Genomic DNA, 15,525 nt, shown 5'->3' with positions numbered 1-15,525 from the left:
ACAACCGAGTCGAGCCTGCAGCTTGCAACTTGCATCCAATGATCCAGCTAAATAGATTTCGTTCCATTTCTAGAAATAAATGGCAGTCATCGTAATTCCAATCTGAGAACGTGGGCACTTTAGCAATAATGCAGCCTCACCTGCGAAATCCTGTCGCGGGTTTTCTTTTTTTCATGTTTTTTTATTGGTGGGAACGAAGGACCTCACGCGCGGGCGGCTTCGCAATCACTATTATCGCCCTTGCCACGTGGCAAAAGCATAGTCATCAAGAGAATGTGTAGTGCCAAGGCTACGAAGCAAAGCGCCCAACTATGGACGTGTACACACGGAATGGCGAGTGCAGAAGCGAGTGTAGAACCAGAAAGGCGGTTTTGGATGGAGCATGATGGATGATGATGAGGGAGCCGACATGGATAACATGCAACTCATGAGCGGAAGAAGATTTGACTTATTTGGAGAAAGATGGCGAAGAAGGGAATGAAGCAAATTCAATCCGATCGAATTCACATTTGACGTCCGCTAGGACGCGCTCTCTTTCTCTCTCCTCTCTCTTTCTCTCTCTAACGCTCAGAACGAAGAACAGAAGCGAAGGGAAAAAAAAATGAAAAAACAACTCAGAGACAGAAGAAAGTCTGGGAGAGAATAGATACAGAGAAAGGCGACTTGGAAAGAACAGAGGAGAAAAAAACCCTAGGAGAAAAGAAAGATTATTTTAATGGTTAAAGTAAGTGAAGAAGAGAGAAGAAGACAGAAGGGAAGAAGGAAAATTGTTCTTATTTCTTTTATTTTTTTGATTGTTTGTGTTTCAGTTTGTTCGGTCGAAAGTCGGAGTTTCAGAGCCTGTGGTTGCTGAATTCCAACCCGGTGTAAGTCCTTCGAATCTAGCTCTTCTTGCTAAGGTTTGTTCTCGGGTTGAGCTTCAGTTTAAGAGTGTAGGAGTCTGTGGATTTCACTTGTTTAATTGTCTGGAGACTTGGTGTAGTTTGGATTTTGTGATTTAGGGCTTGATCGAGGGCGTTTTGGTTTGTTTTCGCCGGGGGTTGATGATTTTAGTGTTTCTGTCTATGGGTGTAGTGTAAATGATCTCTGTTTCAGTGTGGGTTTTTGATGTTTGGGGCAAAGATCGCATTTTCGTGTTCTGGTTTTGTGGGAGAAGTCCTGTTTAATAAGTTGGTTTGTTTTTTGACAGGAAGTGGTTTTTATTTTCACTGGTTTCAGCTGAGTTCTCGAGGTTTTTGGATTTGTATTTGTTTGTGGGTTTGATTGCACTAGTGTTGGAAGATCGGTAGTAGTGTTTTATGTTTCTGTAATTTTTTGAGGCTTAGTGTTTTGATGCTTGTGATGAGGGTTTAGACTGAAGTGTGTTATTGATCATCTAGGTTCTGCATTTGATTGAAGAAGATCGATTTGTTTTCTCATCCTTAGGAAGGGGACGGCTTTTTGTATGATGATATTACGTGGTTCTGTCAATCGGGGGATTCATAATTCATTTGAAGTATTGCAATTGCTGGCCAGAGATTGTTCCTTCTGTGGACTGCCGGAGTTTTAGAATGTTCAGAATCAAAGCTTGCTTCTCGGCTCTAGTTCTCTTCTTTCTTATCCGCTGTTCACTACTTCTGAACACTATTCGATTAGACTCAAGGGTTCTACACTTCTATTGGTGGATAATGAGAACCGTGAGGTCTGAAGTACTGGATGTGAGGGTAACAAACCTGCTGGGTTGAGCGAGACCTATGGTATTGTGGTCTTTGTTGCCTAACTGCTGTTCTCTTTGTATCTTGTGGGGCTAATCTGTAATTCATGCCGTTCTGAGCTACATTTCCTGACTGTGGTGTAAGTTGAAGTTTGTGCTTGCACTTTCACGAAGATGGTGCCATCGGGACCTCCGGCTCCCATTGGTGGTGCCCAGTCTGTCGCATCTTCGATGCTACGTTCAAACTCTGGCATTCTGGGAGCTCAAGGGGGTCCAGTCCCTTCACAGACAACATTTCCTTCTCTCGTCTCACCACGCACTCAGTATAACAACATGAACTTGCTTGGTAACATGCCTAATGTTTCTTCCCTCCTCAATCAGTCTTATGGTAATGGTGGTTCAAACTCTGGGCTTTCTGCTACGGGGGGTCTCCATCGTGGGGGTGTTGATGCAGGGGCTGAGTCTGATCCACTTACTGGCGTAGGCAATGGCATGGGTTTTACGTCACCTGCGACATTTGCATCATCAAACACAACAAATCCTGGTTCGTCTGGTCAAGGCCAAGGACAGCAATTCTCAAACCCTTCTGGAAATCAGCTGACACCGGATCAACAGCAGCCTCAACAACTTGAGTCTCAGAATTTCCAGCACAGCCAGCAGTCACTACAGCAATTCTCTGTTCCTCACAGCCAGCAACAGCAGCAGCAATATCAATCAATTCGGGGTGGGCTGGGCAATGTTGGCCCTGTCAAGTTGGAGCCGCAGATGGCTAGTGATCAGAATGGTCAACCGCAACAGCTGCAGTCGTTGCGAAACTTGGGTCCAGTGAAGTTGGAACCACAACAAATCCAGACTTTGAGAAATCTGGGGCCGGTCAAAATGGAGCCACAACATTCAGATCAGTCCTTGTTTCTTCAGCAGCAACAGCAGCAGCAACAGTTCCTTCAAATGTCCAGGCAGACTTCTCAGGCTGCTGCTGCCCAGATTAATCTTTTGCAACAACAACGGCTATTGCAGCTTCAACAGCAGCAGCAGCAGCAACAACAACAACTCCTCAAATCACTCCCGCAGCAACGATCCCAGTTACACCAGCAGTTTCAACAGCAGAATTTGCCTGTAAGATCTGCAACTAAACCTACCTATGAACCTGGGACATGTGCTCGTCGACTGACGCACTACATGTATCATCAACAACATAGACCTGCTGTAAGATTTGTTCACTCCTGAAATGAAGCTTTTATCACATGGTGTGATGCTATTGCAAGTTCATGTTTGTAATTATCTTGTTAATGATGCAGGATAACAACATTGAATTCTGGAGGAAATTTGTGGCTGAGTATTTTGCACCCAATGCCAAGAAAAGGTGGTGTGTTTCTCTGTATGGAAGTGGTCGGCAAACAACTGGTGTTTTTCCTCAGGTATGTTGCTAGCAAAAAAGCCAAAAACCTAGTGGCAAGTTTAGTTGCTTTTTGGTGATATTGTGCTTCTATTTAGGGGATAGAATCACTGGTAATCTGGTCAAATTGATGTAGTTCTTGTTGAATAAGGTTAACTTTTGATAAATTTTGGTCTCTTTATCTCTCTAGATTGGTAACCAAAACATTTTTTTTTTTCCTTTTCTTGTATGTCAAATATCTGCACATATTTCCCCCTGCCCAGGTGTTATTGTTGTTTATTTTTGATATAGTTGTATCTACAACTAATTTTAATGGGTTTCATCTCTGCCTGCGTGTTAACAAATATTTTATCAATAAAAATATTAACAAATACTTTTGATATTTCACAGGATGTATGGCACTGTGAAATATGCAATCGCAAGCCTGGCCGGGGTTTTGGTATGTATTTGTTCTTCTTGGTTGAAGAAATTTTACCTTTAGAATACCTAAATTTGGTTGTCTTGAGGATATCTGATTTGGAATCTAGCATGCAAATATTTTTTGCTGCAGTGCTTGCATTTGGAAAATTTAATCCTATCTCATATTTTTCTTGTCTACTATCAGAAACGACTGTAGAAGTTTTACCTAGACTGTGCAAAATCAAGTATGATAGTGGCACATTGGAAGAACTTCTTTATGTTGATATGCCTCGTGAATATCAGAATGCACAAGGTCAAATTGTCCTGGACTATGGAAAAGCAATACAGGAGAGTGTATTTGAGCAATTACGTGTAGTTCGTGATGGTCAACTTCGGATTGTTTTTTCTCAAGATTTAAAGGTTAGACACTTGAGCCTTGGTAAAATTGCATTGCATGCAGCGAACTCTTTATTTAGAGGCATTCTTTACCATCATTCTTTTAATTTTTTTCCCATCTAGATTTGCTCCTGGGAATTTTGTGCTCGGCGTCATGAGGAGCTAATCCCTCGGAGGTTGATCATACCTCAGGTAATAAATTACTCCAAATTTGATAACTTCAAGCTTCCCTTGGAGGACTTGTAAAGTTGTGATCTTCATAAGTTATGTAGGGAATTTTGGTTTTGAAAGTTACAGTTTTGATGTTTTCTTTTACATTTTACATCCAATTATGATAATGTAAGCTTGTTGAAGTAGCTCCTCATGTTTGCTGACTTTTCTTATATTATCATCTTCTTTTTTCTATTTCAAAAATGCTTGGACTTGTTCCTTTTGATTTTTACTGTAATGTGTCATGGGCATTTATATCATGCATGGCTTGGTCATAAGTCTCTTCACTTTGTCGATTTGTTTCAGTCTAAATGTTTTTTCTCCCTGTTCCATGCAAAAATGTCCCACCATCATGGATTTCATTTTTAATATAATGTATCATGGGCACTTATCATGAATGGCATGGACATCAGTCTCTTCACCTTCTCTATTTCCTTTTTCTTGCAGTCTAGCATGTTCTTTCTCCTCGTTCCATGCAAAATAGTCCCACAGTCATGGATTTCATTTTTATTGTTACAAACTTATATATCTATTAGCATTTAGTATCCAACTTCTACTTCATTCTTTGGGTGATTTTCTTAATTGAAATCAGTGGTCCAAATTCTATTTCATGCTTTGGGTGATTTTCACAAGTGAAATCATTGGTGGATTGATCAAAATAAAATAAGCATAGGTTGGATGGAGATATCTACCATGAAACTCAATTTTTTTTCTTGATTAATATATATTGTTTGGATTATATATGATAGCTCATTGGCTTACATTCAAATCTGTTTGGGAGTTTATCTTTGAAAATGTATATAAAGCAAAATTTGGGAGTTTCAATTGTTATATCTTCTTGTGGCTATGACACATTTTAATATTCTTGATGTATCATAGTGTATTCATATGATTTGCTAACATGCATCCTAATTCTAGGTAGCAGTTTGCACATTGATATGGTTACCTTAAACTATGTGCTTGTAATTACTAATTACTTGTCGTCCATATGCACATAATTACAGTACTTCAGTTACTTGCCTTGTGCTCACTAGACATGGATTTGTACCTGATGAATCTGTTGCAAAAGATGCACCCAAATCAACATTGATTTATACCAATCTGCCAAAATGTCTGTCATGTTCTGTTTTTCAATAAAAAAAGTCTGCCATGCTCTTAAGAACAGTTTTACCGAGAGTTAAAGAAGCCAGAATTTCCCTCTGGAGATGTACATGTTCCAGGAACACCAATTGAACCTTTGATCGTCTCTGATAAAGGACAGTGTCATCTAAAAGGATGCTCCTGCATTTGTGGAACTCAGACTCTTACTCTTTTTACACACACATAATACACGTATTTAAGCATGTATTTGTAGGTGTGTGCATGTTTTTGTTTTCTTCAAATTAGCAATATTTCTAAATGTGCACTATTCTTTTTTATCCTTTTAAGAACTATATTCGTTTTTGCATTATTTGCACCATTAATTGACTTGCTTTGGAAAACATATTCATTCTTCTTTTTCTCAGTTGAGAAACCCTTAAATAAAAATGCAATGGAGAGGGTTCACAGAAAAATAATGTTTTCAATAATGATTTTGTCATGTTAGGTTCACCCTTGTTCTAATGGTTCTGTTTGATGTGAGTTGTGCTGAGAGGCTGGGATGGATACTGTGTGTGGTTGGAGGTTGAGGTGTTGAGCAGTCTATGCTCAATTGATTATTGTTTTCCATTGTGCAGGTTAGTCAGCTTGGGGCAGCAGCTCAGAAATATCAGTCTGCTACTCAAAATGCATCATCCAACTTATCTACCCAGGAGCTGCAGAATAACTGCAATATGTAAGTATTTGTCCTCCATCATCTCCATATGTTGGTGAAGTATTAATATTTTAAAGATACTCAGTTCTACAGCTGTTGTTCTCTTGTGAAAAATTCATCTGCCAGTGGTGTATTTGTGCATGCATAGTTGGGTTTAATATTTGAACCCCCTCCCCGATAGGGAAAACCCTTTAGCATGCTTATCTCTCTTGTCTCTCCATATTTTTACAACTAGGCCATTTGAATATATTTGTCTATTCTTCACATCAGATATTTACTTTTGGTGGGTAAAACAATTCTCTTGACAAATATTGCTTAGCAGTCCACGTGTTGTTATTGCTAATGTTCTTGATTTATATCTTTTTGACTTGGTTGCAGTATGCAGTAGAACATAGGCAACATCTTATCATCTCTTTCTCTCTCCAGATTAGTAACAGGAACCATTGGGAAATTATTATCCTGATGTTAGTGCTTAATTATTGTCCAACAGTTTTTTATCAGGAGCTCTTTCTTCAATAAGCTTTCTTAGGAGCTATCTGTTCTTGGAAAAGAAAAACTAATGGTTTAGTAATCTGTCAGTGTTATTTCTTGAATTTTTACTTATCAACCAATTATTTAGCTTACCTGAAGAAAAGAGAACTATATGCAATCATGCAACAAGTTCTTATTTTCCTTTGTGCCTAGACCTCTAGATTGGCCAGTGCTTTATAATGCATTTATCCAATTCACAGTCAGAAGTCACAAAGAGTGGGCAGCAAAGGTGGACCCATTAGATGGGTGCTTGGCACATGTATGTGTAAATTGTTCTTTCATAAAGTTTAATAAGGACTTCGTTACTGATCCAAAAAATTACAATTAGTTATGAAGTCAAAGAAGCATCCTTGCTTTGTCCATTCTTCTCTCTTAAGAATGCCAAGTATAGCCTCCAAGAAATGGAGGGAAAGCCTTCAAAATACAAGCTGTAGAACTGTAGAAGTTCTACACAATCTTATCCTTCATTTTTTGTTACTAGTGGCAAATTCCGATGAACTTCAACGTGAGAGATAACCCTATTTAAAATTCAGAATGCCTTGGATTTTTCTATTCTGCTTTTTTGTCCAATCAAAACAAGAAGTTTTCATTTTTAAATCAGAGGAACGACAAAATTTAATATAAGAGAGCAAAGACATGCAAAAAGAGCTGCGCTTATTTGGACAATATGGGAAGAAAGGAGCACTAGAATCTTCATGGGGAAGGAGAGGAGCAAGGAGTCAATTATTAAGTGTATAACTAACTATTAGGGCAGCTCAGTGGGTAAATATTGTTTTGAGTTTTATTATATGTTTTCTAGATGTGGGCGTATCAAGTTTTCCAGAAATTTACTGTTATTTCGAAATTACTATTTATGGTAACTTTTGGGCTTACCTATTTATAGTAGTTCTCATAATTACTATTTAAATTAAAATTGTGATTTGCTATTTTTAGTAATTTCTCACCTATACATTAAGTTAGTTTAGTAGGCTTAAGAAAGTGTTATTAGAGTTGTTTTAGGAGTTAGGGTCCTTGTGCAAGTTCCCTATGGGTTTGTCTTGGATTTAATGCAATTAGAAGTTGATTTGGGTTAGTTTCCTAGTCCAAATTGGAGTCTATAAAGGGACATCCGAGTTCATAAGTTGAGTCTATATTAGAGTCATTATAATTACAAAAAGTTTGGTTTAGTGAGTTTTGGTTGCCAAGATATTTTCTCTTTTTTCTCCTTTCTTTCACCGTTTCTTCTTCTAGGTGATCTATCTTGCTGTTTTAACATAGTGGAAAGAGTTCTCTTTCACATTGATTGCTGTGAAACACAAGCCGATTTGCGAATATGAGTGGAGTTGCAATAGGCAGCAGCCCTTTGGCCATGAAGTTGTGACACAAGATAAAGTTGAAGAGGAAGAAGGGCTACCTGACAATTTTTTTTTTAAATAATTAAGTAAAAGGTTACAAAAAAAAATTGTTAAATCTGAACACCATTTACATCAAAAGAACCCCACCATCCCATTACAATTGAGCCCAATACAAGTGATTTCTATGCACCCCTTACTTAACTAATCCATTAGCCAATCCATTAGCAGACCTTACCCGTCTAACTTAAATGTTCATAGCTCTTGACAACATCTTGAACTGCCTGAGATCATTCATGTATTGCCAAATCACCCCCTCTCCTTTCTTCAGCCACCCAATTGTAGGAATGACTTAACTTCAATAAGAATCCCATGACAAGCCACCAATTGGTTGGGTGATAGGATATATTGATATTGTTTGATTTTTTGGATGTGTTACAAATAGGGTATTGAGCTTTCTAGAAATTTATTGTTGTTTTGAAATTACTATTTATGGTAAATTTGTGGACTTAATGTTTATTTTAACTCTTGCAATTACCATTTATGGTAAAATTGTGGTTTACTATGTTTTAGTAGTTTTTGCGGTCTCCATAGGTAGTTTAGTAGGATTAGGGAAGGATTATTAAAGTTGTTATGGGAGTTAGAGTCCTTATTCAACTTGTTGATTTGTCTTAGCTTTAAAGCAATAGAAGACTAGAAGTTGATTTGGGTCAGTTTCCCAGTCCAAATTGGAGTCTATAAAGGGGCATCTGAGTTCATAGTTGAGTCTATAGATGGGGTCATTGTAATTGGAACTAAAAAAGTTGGTTTGGTGAAAAAGTTTGGTTTAGTGAATTCTGGTTGTTGCCAGAAATTTTCTCCTTTTTTCCTTTCTCTCACCTGCTTCTTCTAAATGATCTATCTCTTTGCTGTTTACGATAACGGTAACTCTCTCTCTCTCTCTCTCTCTAATCTATTGCCCATTTTTTGGTGGACAGCAAACTATCTACTTGCTTTTCCATCTGTATTCTTCATCCTTAATCAACCAAAGACCTTCACCCCACAAACCCACCACCAGGTTTGGAATTTATAGGATTCCTATTCCATTCTACATCACCTAGTTAGTTCAATAACATATTTTGTTGGCTCATATTAATCATTCTTAATTAATCACTTTATTACCTATAAAAAATCATATTTAGTTGACATTTCTAATTTGTAGTTGCATTATCAGTTAGCTAATAACTTTTATAATTTCAATGATAGCCCGTAAGTAGTAAATACATGTCTGCAAAATTTTTGTTTACAATTGGGAATCAAGAGTAAAAGGGACATGTCTAAAAGTTTGGTCAAATAAACATATTATGGTAAAAGATTGTCTACATATACATTTTTGTTGATTACCAAAAAATATATACATACATTTAATCCGTTCTTATTTAAAAGGTTTGAAGTAAGAAGTTAGGATGTTTTATATGTATAGTATAATACATTAAAGATATGCATTTGTTAAATATAAATATTTTTTGTTCTGCATCTTTGAAAATCTGAATAATTTCTTTATTTATTTTTCCCTGGTTTGTTTGTCTTTGTTATGGACGCCTTCCTCGGGAAGACGTACCATCGCCGCCGGCAGCAACAGGCCCCGGGCCCACCGCCAGCAGCAGCAAGGATTCAGTGATGCTCATCCTACCCAGTTCGGCAACAGCAGCCTTATCTAGATTAGATTAGCTCATTTTGCTTGTTCGTTCTTATCTCTTATCTTATCTTGTTAATAGCTTATCAGATTAGGATTAGCTTAGCTTATCTTATCTTGTTAGTAGCTTATCAGATTAGGATTAGCTTATCTTATCCTTAGCAAGATAAAACTGGAAGTCTCCCTATTCAGCAAGGAGACTCCCTTTGATTAGGACTCTTGTAATCTCCTATTTAAGGAGACCCCATTATTGAATGAGATATCAAATTATTCAGTCAAGAGTGAGTTAGGAGAGTTGGTGATCTCTTGGACAAATCACCGAAGGTGCCAAGATAGGTTCATCATGAGCAGGAAGGAACAAGGGAAAATAGGAGGTTTTCCCCGTGGACCGACCCGTGACGAGATCCTATTCCCGGGCCCTCAACAGTCTTTTTCCATATTTTTGAAAAATATGCAATTTGAGACATTTTCTTTAAAATGTCAATTTGCATTTTCTATTTGAGTTTGCTAACCATGGAATAACTTTTTCCTAATGAATTAATCACTAGAAATTTGTGTTGTCTATTCACTGAGATGATGGTTAGGGCCATGAGAAAGCATTTGGCTTAAGCAGTTTCTGAAAATGTTTTCATGAACCGAAGTTTTGAACTTTGATGAGATTCTGAGGTTTCATTTCGTTTCCATTATTTTAAAATTTTAATGAACTTTATCTCTTCTTTTTTGTTTCAAATGAATGTTTATTGGCTTTACCTCGTATACATAAATTTCTTCTGTTAATTAATTTTAGCTTTTATATACAAATTCCTTCTGTTGTTGCTAGAGTTGAGGCTTAAGATCTTGGTTTGCAAGTTCTAGAAAGTTGTAAAAACGAAGTTTGCAGAATATAATGGCCTAACCTTTCAAATTTAAATTGTGTTTCTTTTTCTTACGCTTATATTAGAAATATGCTTTTAATTAGTTTCTGTATTGTCATTATTGTACTTTTGTTTTATAGTCCCTATTGCCTGGTTTCTGTTTGGATTATTTATTTTGTATCTTTTAAGGTATATGATTATTTCATTTGGCCATTTTCAATGGTTGATGATTTTTGTTCTCAGTTCCATTTCTATTGATATTCTGACTTTCATCTATTGTTAATATTTCTGATTCTGCTTCAGGTTTGTTGCATCAGCTCGTCAATTGGCAAAAGCTTTGGAGGTGCCTTTAGTAAATGATTTAGGATATACAAAGAGATATGTACGATGCCTTCAGGTATTACTCTACTGTTGTGAAAATCCATTATTTCCAATTTGGCATGTGGAACCAATCTATTGGGAAACAGGACTTGAATCTGGTGTGAGTGTTCTATGTCTTCAATTGCTTAATGAAAATGTTTGTGGAACACCGCAAACTGTGAGGGGAATAACTTTTGTTGTGGGATTTATTTTTTTGGAAAAACTTGCTTGGAGGCTGTATACTTAAAAGTTTCTTTAAAATTAGGTTTCATTCTTTCTGGATTACTCAAGATTTCCAGCCTATTTCATTTATCCTTTTGTCAAAATGACCTCAATTAAAATATGTTTCCACTAGACCCTTTGAGGGCTCTTTTAATCAATAACTATAACTTCCATTAATTAGAAATGAATTAAAAAGAGTACAAGTACAATTGGAGATAAAAACAACTTATCTCTGATACCAAATGCTTTACAATTGAGCCCAGATCATTTGATCTCTCCCAACCCCTTATTTTGCAAAAGAATCAGTCGTGTTGTTAGCCTGTTGGTCGTCCTTTGCACACCCGTTGGGTTCTAACATCCATAACCTTGGTTATCCTTTTAATCAATAACTATAACTTCCATTAATTAGAAATGAATTAAAAAGAGTACAAGTACAATTGGAGATAAAAACAACTTATCTGATACCAAATGCTTTACAATTGAGCCCAAAACATTTGATCTCTCCCAACCCCTTATTTTGCAAAAGAATCAGTCATGTTGTTAGCCTGTTGGTCGTCCTTTGCACCCATTGGGTTCTAACATCCATAACCTTGGTTATCCTTTTAATCTTCTTTAATTTGTTTTTGTACATCCATAAATCATTTCCTTTATTTTGTAGCCACTTGACCACCAGTTGTGAATCACCTTCTACGATCAACTTGTGCACATCTTACTCCTCTAACTACCCCTTCCACAACTTCCATTACTTCAGCCCTCAAGGAATTCCCAATGCCAATCGGACTTGAAAAAAGTTCCACAACATGCCCGATCTCATTTCTGAAAATGCCTCCTACACTTTGGGCTTGGGTTCCCCCTATTACTTCCATCAAAGTTAAGTTTTATGTACCCCTCGACTGGTGGTGTGAAACACTTGCTAGTCTTGAATATTAATGATGATGTATTGGCTACTTCCTGCCATTTCCTATAGAAATCATCCATTAAGTCCGAGAACAGCTCTTAGGTTAGTTAGTGGACAGGAGATTAATAACTGAAAGCAAGAAAGCTAGAAATTGAGACAAGGGGATTTCGCCTGCAACACTAAACAGAGCAAGAAACCAATCCCAAAGACCAGTAGCAAATGGACAGCAGATTAGTAAGTGAAAGTAAGATTGATAAGCAGGAGTGAGATCTCCGCTTCTGTAGCAAGTCACAGGTGTTAATTTTCTCATGTTGGACCTCTCGATTAAAAGTTCCTACTTTTGGTGGGATTGGTTTTGCCCAAATCTCTTTCACTAGAAAAAAGTTGTAAAGGAGGCAAGGGATAAGCTAGAGCCTTAAAAAATGAAGCACATGAGAAGGATCCTAAAGGGGAGAGAGAGTCCAAATTCGGTTATCAGATTTAAGAGGATCCAAGAAAATACCATCAAGGATATTTATTAGATATAGCACCAAAGGAATGGAATCTGGTAGAAAAATTGAATAAAAATGGAATCTGGTAGAACAATTTTTTAATTGTTATTATTGGATAATAAAAATGGAATCTGGTAGAAAAGTTTCCCTTAAAATACAACCTTTTTGGTTATTTTTCTTTATAAAAAATTATATCTATGAAGTCTACTATACCCAATATTATTTTTCCTTTCTAAAATACACCTGTATTCAGAAAGAAGGGAAAAAAAAGGATATCTAAGAATAATTGTAACTAATTTCATCTTTTAAAAGTATGAATAATTTTCAAATTCCACTTACTGTTTTTTGTGCATAAATTGCAGATCTCCGAGGTTGTTAATAGCATGAAAGATTTGATTGATTATAGCCGTGAAACAGGGACTGGACCTATGGGTAAGTTCGCTAGTTTTCTCCCCTCTTTTTCTTGTTTCTTTTCATCTTTTTGAAAGTGAAGCAAGTTCTACTGTACTATGATTTTCTTGAGGTGATTCCATTCATCAAATTGGAAGGTCAAAAAATAGTGCTGCAGTGATGACAACATAAGAAAAAAATGTAGATTTCATTTTTAAGTTTTGTTTGCTAAATATGAATTTTACTGCTTTTTTGGAGAAATATATGGTCTTATATGCAATAGATCTGATGTTTGCACTGCTTATTGAGCATGATAGAGAGGGAACTTCTACGCTCTAGCCTCCAGTTATTACTTGCTTGTATTGATGCTAGAGTCGACATTAAGGCTGTCTTTTCACTACCTAGAAGACATTACTTCACTCAAAACTGTTGTCTGTTGATGCTAAGAGAAGTATATGCATCCATACTCTGGTAGTTATGTTTCTAGATCCCTAGTGGCTGCTCACATGCAGAGACACCTAAAATCCATGTTTTTTCTTATCAGTTTAGAATATTGCCAACAATACACAGAATAATGGGCTTTTTATTGTTTGACTGAACTGTCAAACATAGAAGGGCAACATAAGGTCCTTGGTGTCCCTCTCATCCCTGTCTTGATTATTTTTTCTGTTGCAGTGACGGAATTGACATCTGTTAGCAGCATTTAGGTACTTTTGATGTACAGTACTAGGGAGAATAATTAATTACTTCTTTATCCAGAGAGCCTCATCAACTTCCCTAGGAGGACCAATCCTTCATCTGCACTCCAGAATCAAGGTCAACAGTCTGAGCAGCAGCAGCAACAACAACAGCAGCAGCAGCAGCAAACCATGGCACAGATCTCTATCAATGACCAGAGTTCCGTTCAGGCTGCCATGCAGCTTGCTGCTAGCAATGGTGGTGTCAGTGTAAATAACTCCCTCAACACAGCATCGACAACCACTACTGCAAATACCATTGCTGGACTTCTCCACCAGAACCCCATGAATTCTAGGCAGGAAAATCCAATGAACAATGCCAACAGTCCATATGGTGGGAATCCAGTTCAAATCCCATCTGCTGGCTCCTCAAGTTCACTACCAGTGGCTCAGCCCAACCCGTCTTCCCCATTTCCATCGTCAACACCCTCAACCTCTAACAATGGGCCACAAACTTCTCATACTGCCTTACCAGCAACAACCACCACCAACCACATGAGTTCTGCAAACTCGCCAGCCACTATTTCCATGCAACAACCGACTCAGTCCAATGAGCCCGATCCAAATGATACCCAAAGCTCTGTCCAGCAGATCATACAAGAAATGATGATGACTTCCCAACTAAATGGAGGTGGTAGCATGGTTGGTGTTGGTTCTTTGGGGAATGACATGAAAAACATTAATGGTATCACACAGACAAGCAACAATGTAGCTCTCAGTGGTGGGAATTGCTTAGTAGGAAATGGAATTGCTAGCAGCTCAAGCATGGGTAGCATGGGCTTTGGTAGCATGGGTGTTGGAATTGGTCAAAACACCATGGGTGGTGGAATGAGAGCTGCCATGAACAATAATTCCATGGCATTGAATGGAAGGATAGGCATGCCACCAATGCCTCAGGACCCAAGCATGAACCATCAGCAACAGGATTTGGGGAACCGGCTGTTAAGTGGGCTTGGAGCAGTAAACAGCTTCAATAATCTCCAATTCGACTGGAAACCATCTCCTTAGGAAAGGCCTGTTGATCTTATTGGTGTGTTTGTGTTGATAACTAGTGCTGCTGGAGCTGCTACTGTGTTTTAAATTCATGATAAATTCTTCTGGAGCAGTGCGAGAAATCTGGGGGGTGGAGCCTGCCTGCCACGGTGTTTTATGAGTACTGAAGACCATCACGCCATAGTCTCGGAGCTTTCCCTCCAGAGTTTGTACTAATTTCAGGAAAAGGGGAACAGAACATATAGCTTAGCCTTTGCCATTCAAACGATACACGTATATCCTTCCCCTTTCACCTCAGTTTTCTTCCGACTCGTCTTCCTGGTATGTAAGAGGGCTCCTTTTGTCAAGTCTGTTTTATTGTATGGTTCCAATATATAGCTTCTTATCCCCACTAACACCCTCAAAATGGGAAAATTATCAAGGCGATATTCTTTCGGTTTCGGATGTGTATTTCTACTTAGCCCTTTTGGGGGCCATTTGTAACTAGCATGTCCTGTCCTTGGAGTGGTTTCATCTCCCTCTCTCTCTGCGTGTGTGTGTTATATTTGTTCTTATGCTTGGAGTGGTTTCATTTCCAGTCCACCGTGTATTGGACAATTGACACCAAGTATCGACTGTCGGGAGATTCAAATCCTTCCAGTTTAATACCCACTGCAAGCATATATTTTTCTGCGTGAAAAAGGCTACGAGGGTGGTTAAGGGAGGGGGATGTGTATCTCCACGAAGCAAAAATAAAAAAAAATAAAAAAAACCTAAGCAATGTTAAAAATAATCCAGGGAGTCTGAATCTCCTCCCAACGAAAAAACTGTTAAAACTGACCCGGTGACCGAACCGGTCAGGGGTCTGGTTACCGGGTTGAATGGTCTGACTTCGAACTGAGTGCTTGACCCGTTCTGACAAAAACTAAGAAATTTAAAAAAATAAGAAAACGTTGCAAACTGTTTGAATGGTTCGAATGGTTAACCACCCAGTTCAGTGGTTTGTTGATCAAAATCAACGGTTTTGGGGGGAAATTCGGTCTTTTGGGGAAAACAGAACCGGTCACTTGACCGGTTCCCAGTTTTTCCGGTCCGGTTTCGATAACCATGCATTTCATGCATGGTGAGTTCCGGTCTTATGGTGAGATGGTGTTAGAACCATGTTGTGATGACTTTTG

The 15,525-nt window shown here is 38.0% G+C and overlaps 1 protein-coding gene across 5 annotated transcripts; it reads left to right on the top strand.

Moving 5' to 3' along the window:
* Window positions 1-457: 457 nt before the first annotated feature.
* Window positions 458-14,881, top strand: LOC104599580 (transcriptional corepressor SEUSS-like). 5 transcript variants are annotated; one of them, XM_010262189.3, is made up of 11 exons: window positions 458-724; window positions 810-866; window positions 1,426-2,899; window positions 2,992-3,111; window positions 3,480-3,528; window positions 3,694-3,908; window positions 4,008-4,076; window positions 5,810-5,907; window positions 10,581-10,674; window positions 12,611-12,680; window positions 13,398-14,881. In XM_010262189.3, exons 3-11 carry the CDS (start codon window positions 1,868-1,870, stop codon window positions 14,381-14,383), a joined length of 2,733 nt encoding a protein of 910 aa, XP_010260491.1. In that variant the 5' UTR covers window positions 458-724; window positions 810-866; window positions 1,426-1,867; the 3' UTR covers window positions 14,384-14,881. The 5 variants fall into 5 exon arrangements, with proteins under 5 accessions (XP_010260491.1, XP_010260488.1, XP_088743944.1 ...); XM_010262186.3 differs by having other exon boundaries at window positions 1,380-2,899; XM_088887818.1 differs by having other exon boundaries at window positions 810-899; window positions 1,380-2,899.
* The last annotated feature ends 644 nt before the right edge of the window (window positions 14,882-15,525 follow it).

Source organism: Nelumbo nucifera, chromosome 1 (assembly GCF_055504915.1).
Source record: "Nelumbo nucifera cultivar China Antique chromosome 1, China Antique-T2T, whole genome shotgun sequence".
Classification (NCBI taxonomy): Eukaryota; Viridiplantae; Streptophyta; class Magnoliopsida; order Proteales; family Nelumbonaceae; genus Nelumbo; species Nelumbo nucifera.
Note: the sequence above shows the minus strand (reverse complement) of the source record. Positions and strands in the feature narration are given on the sequence as shown.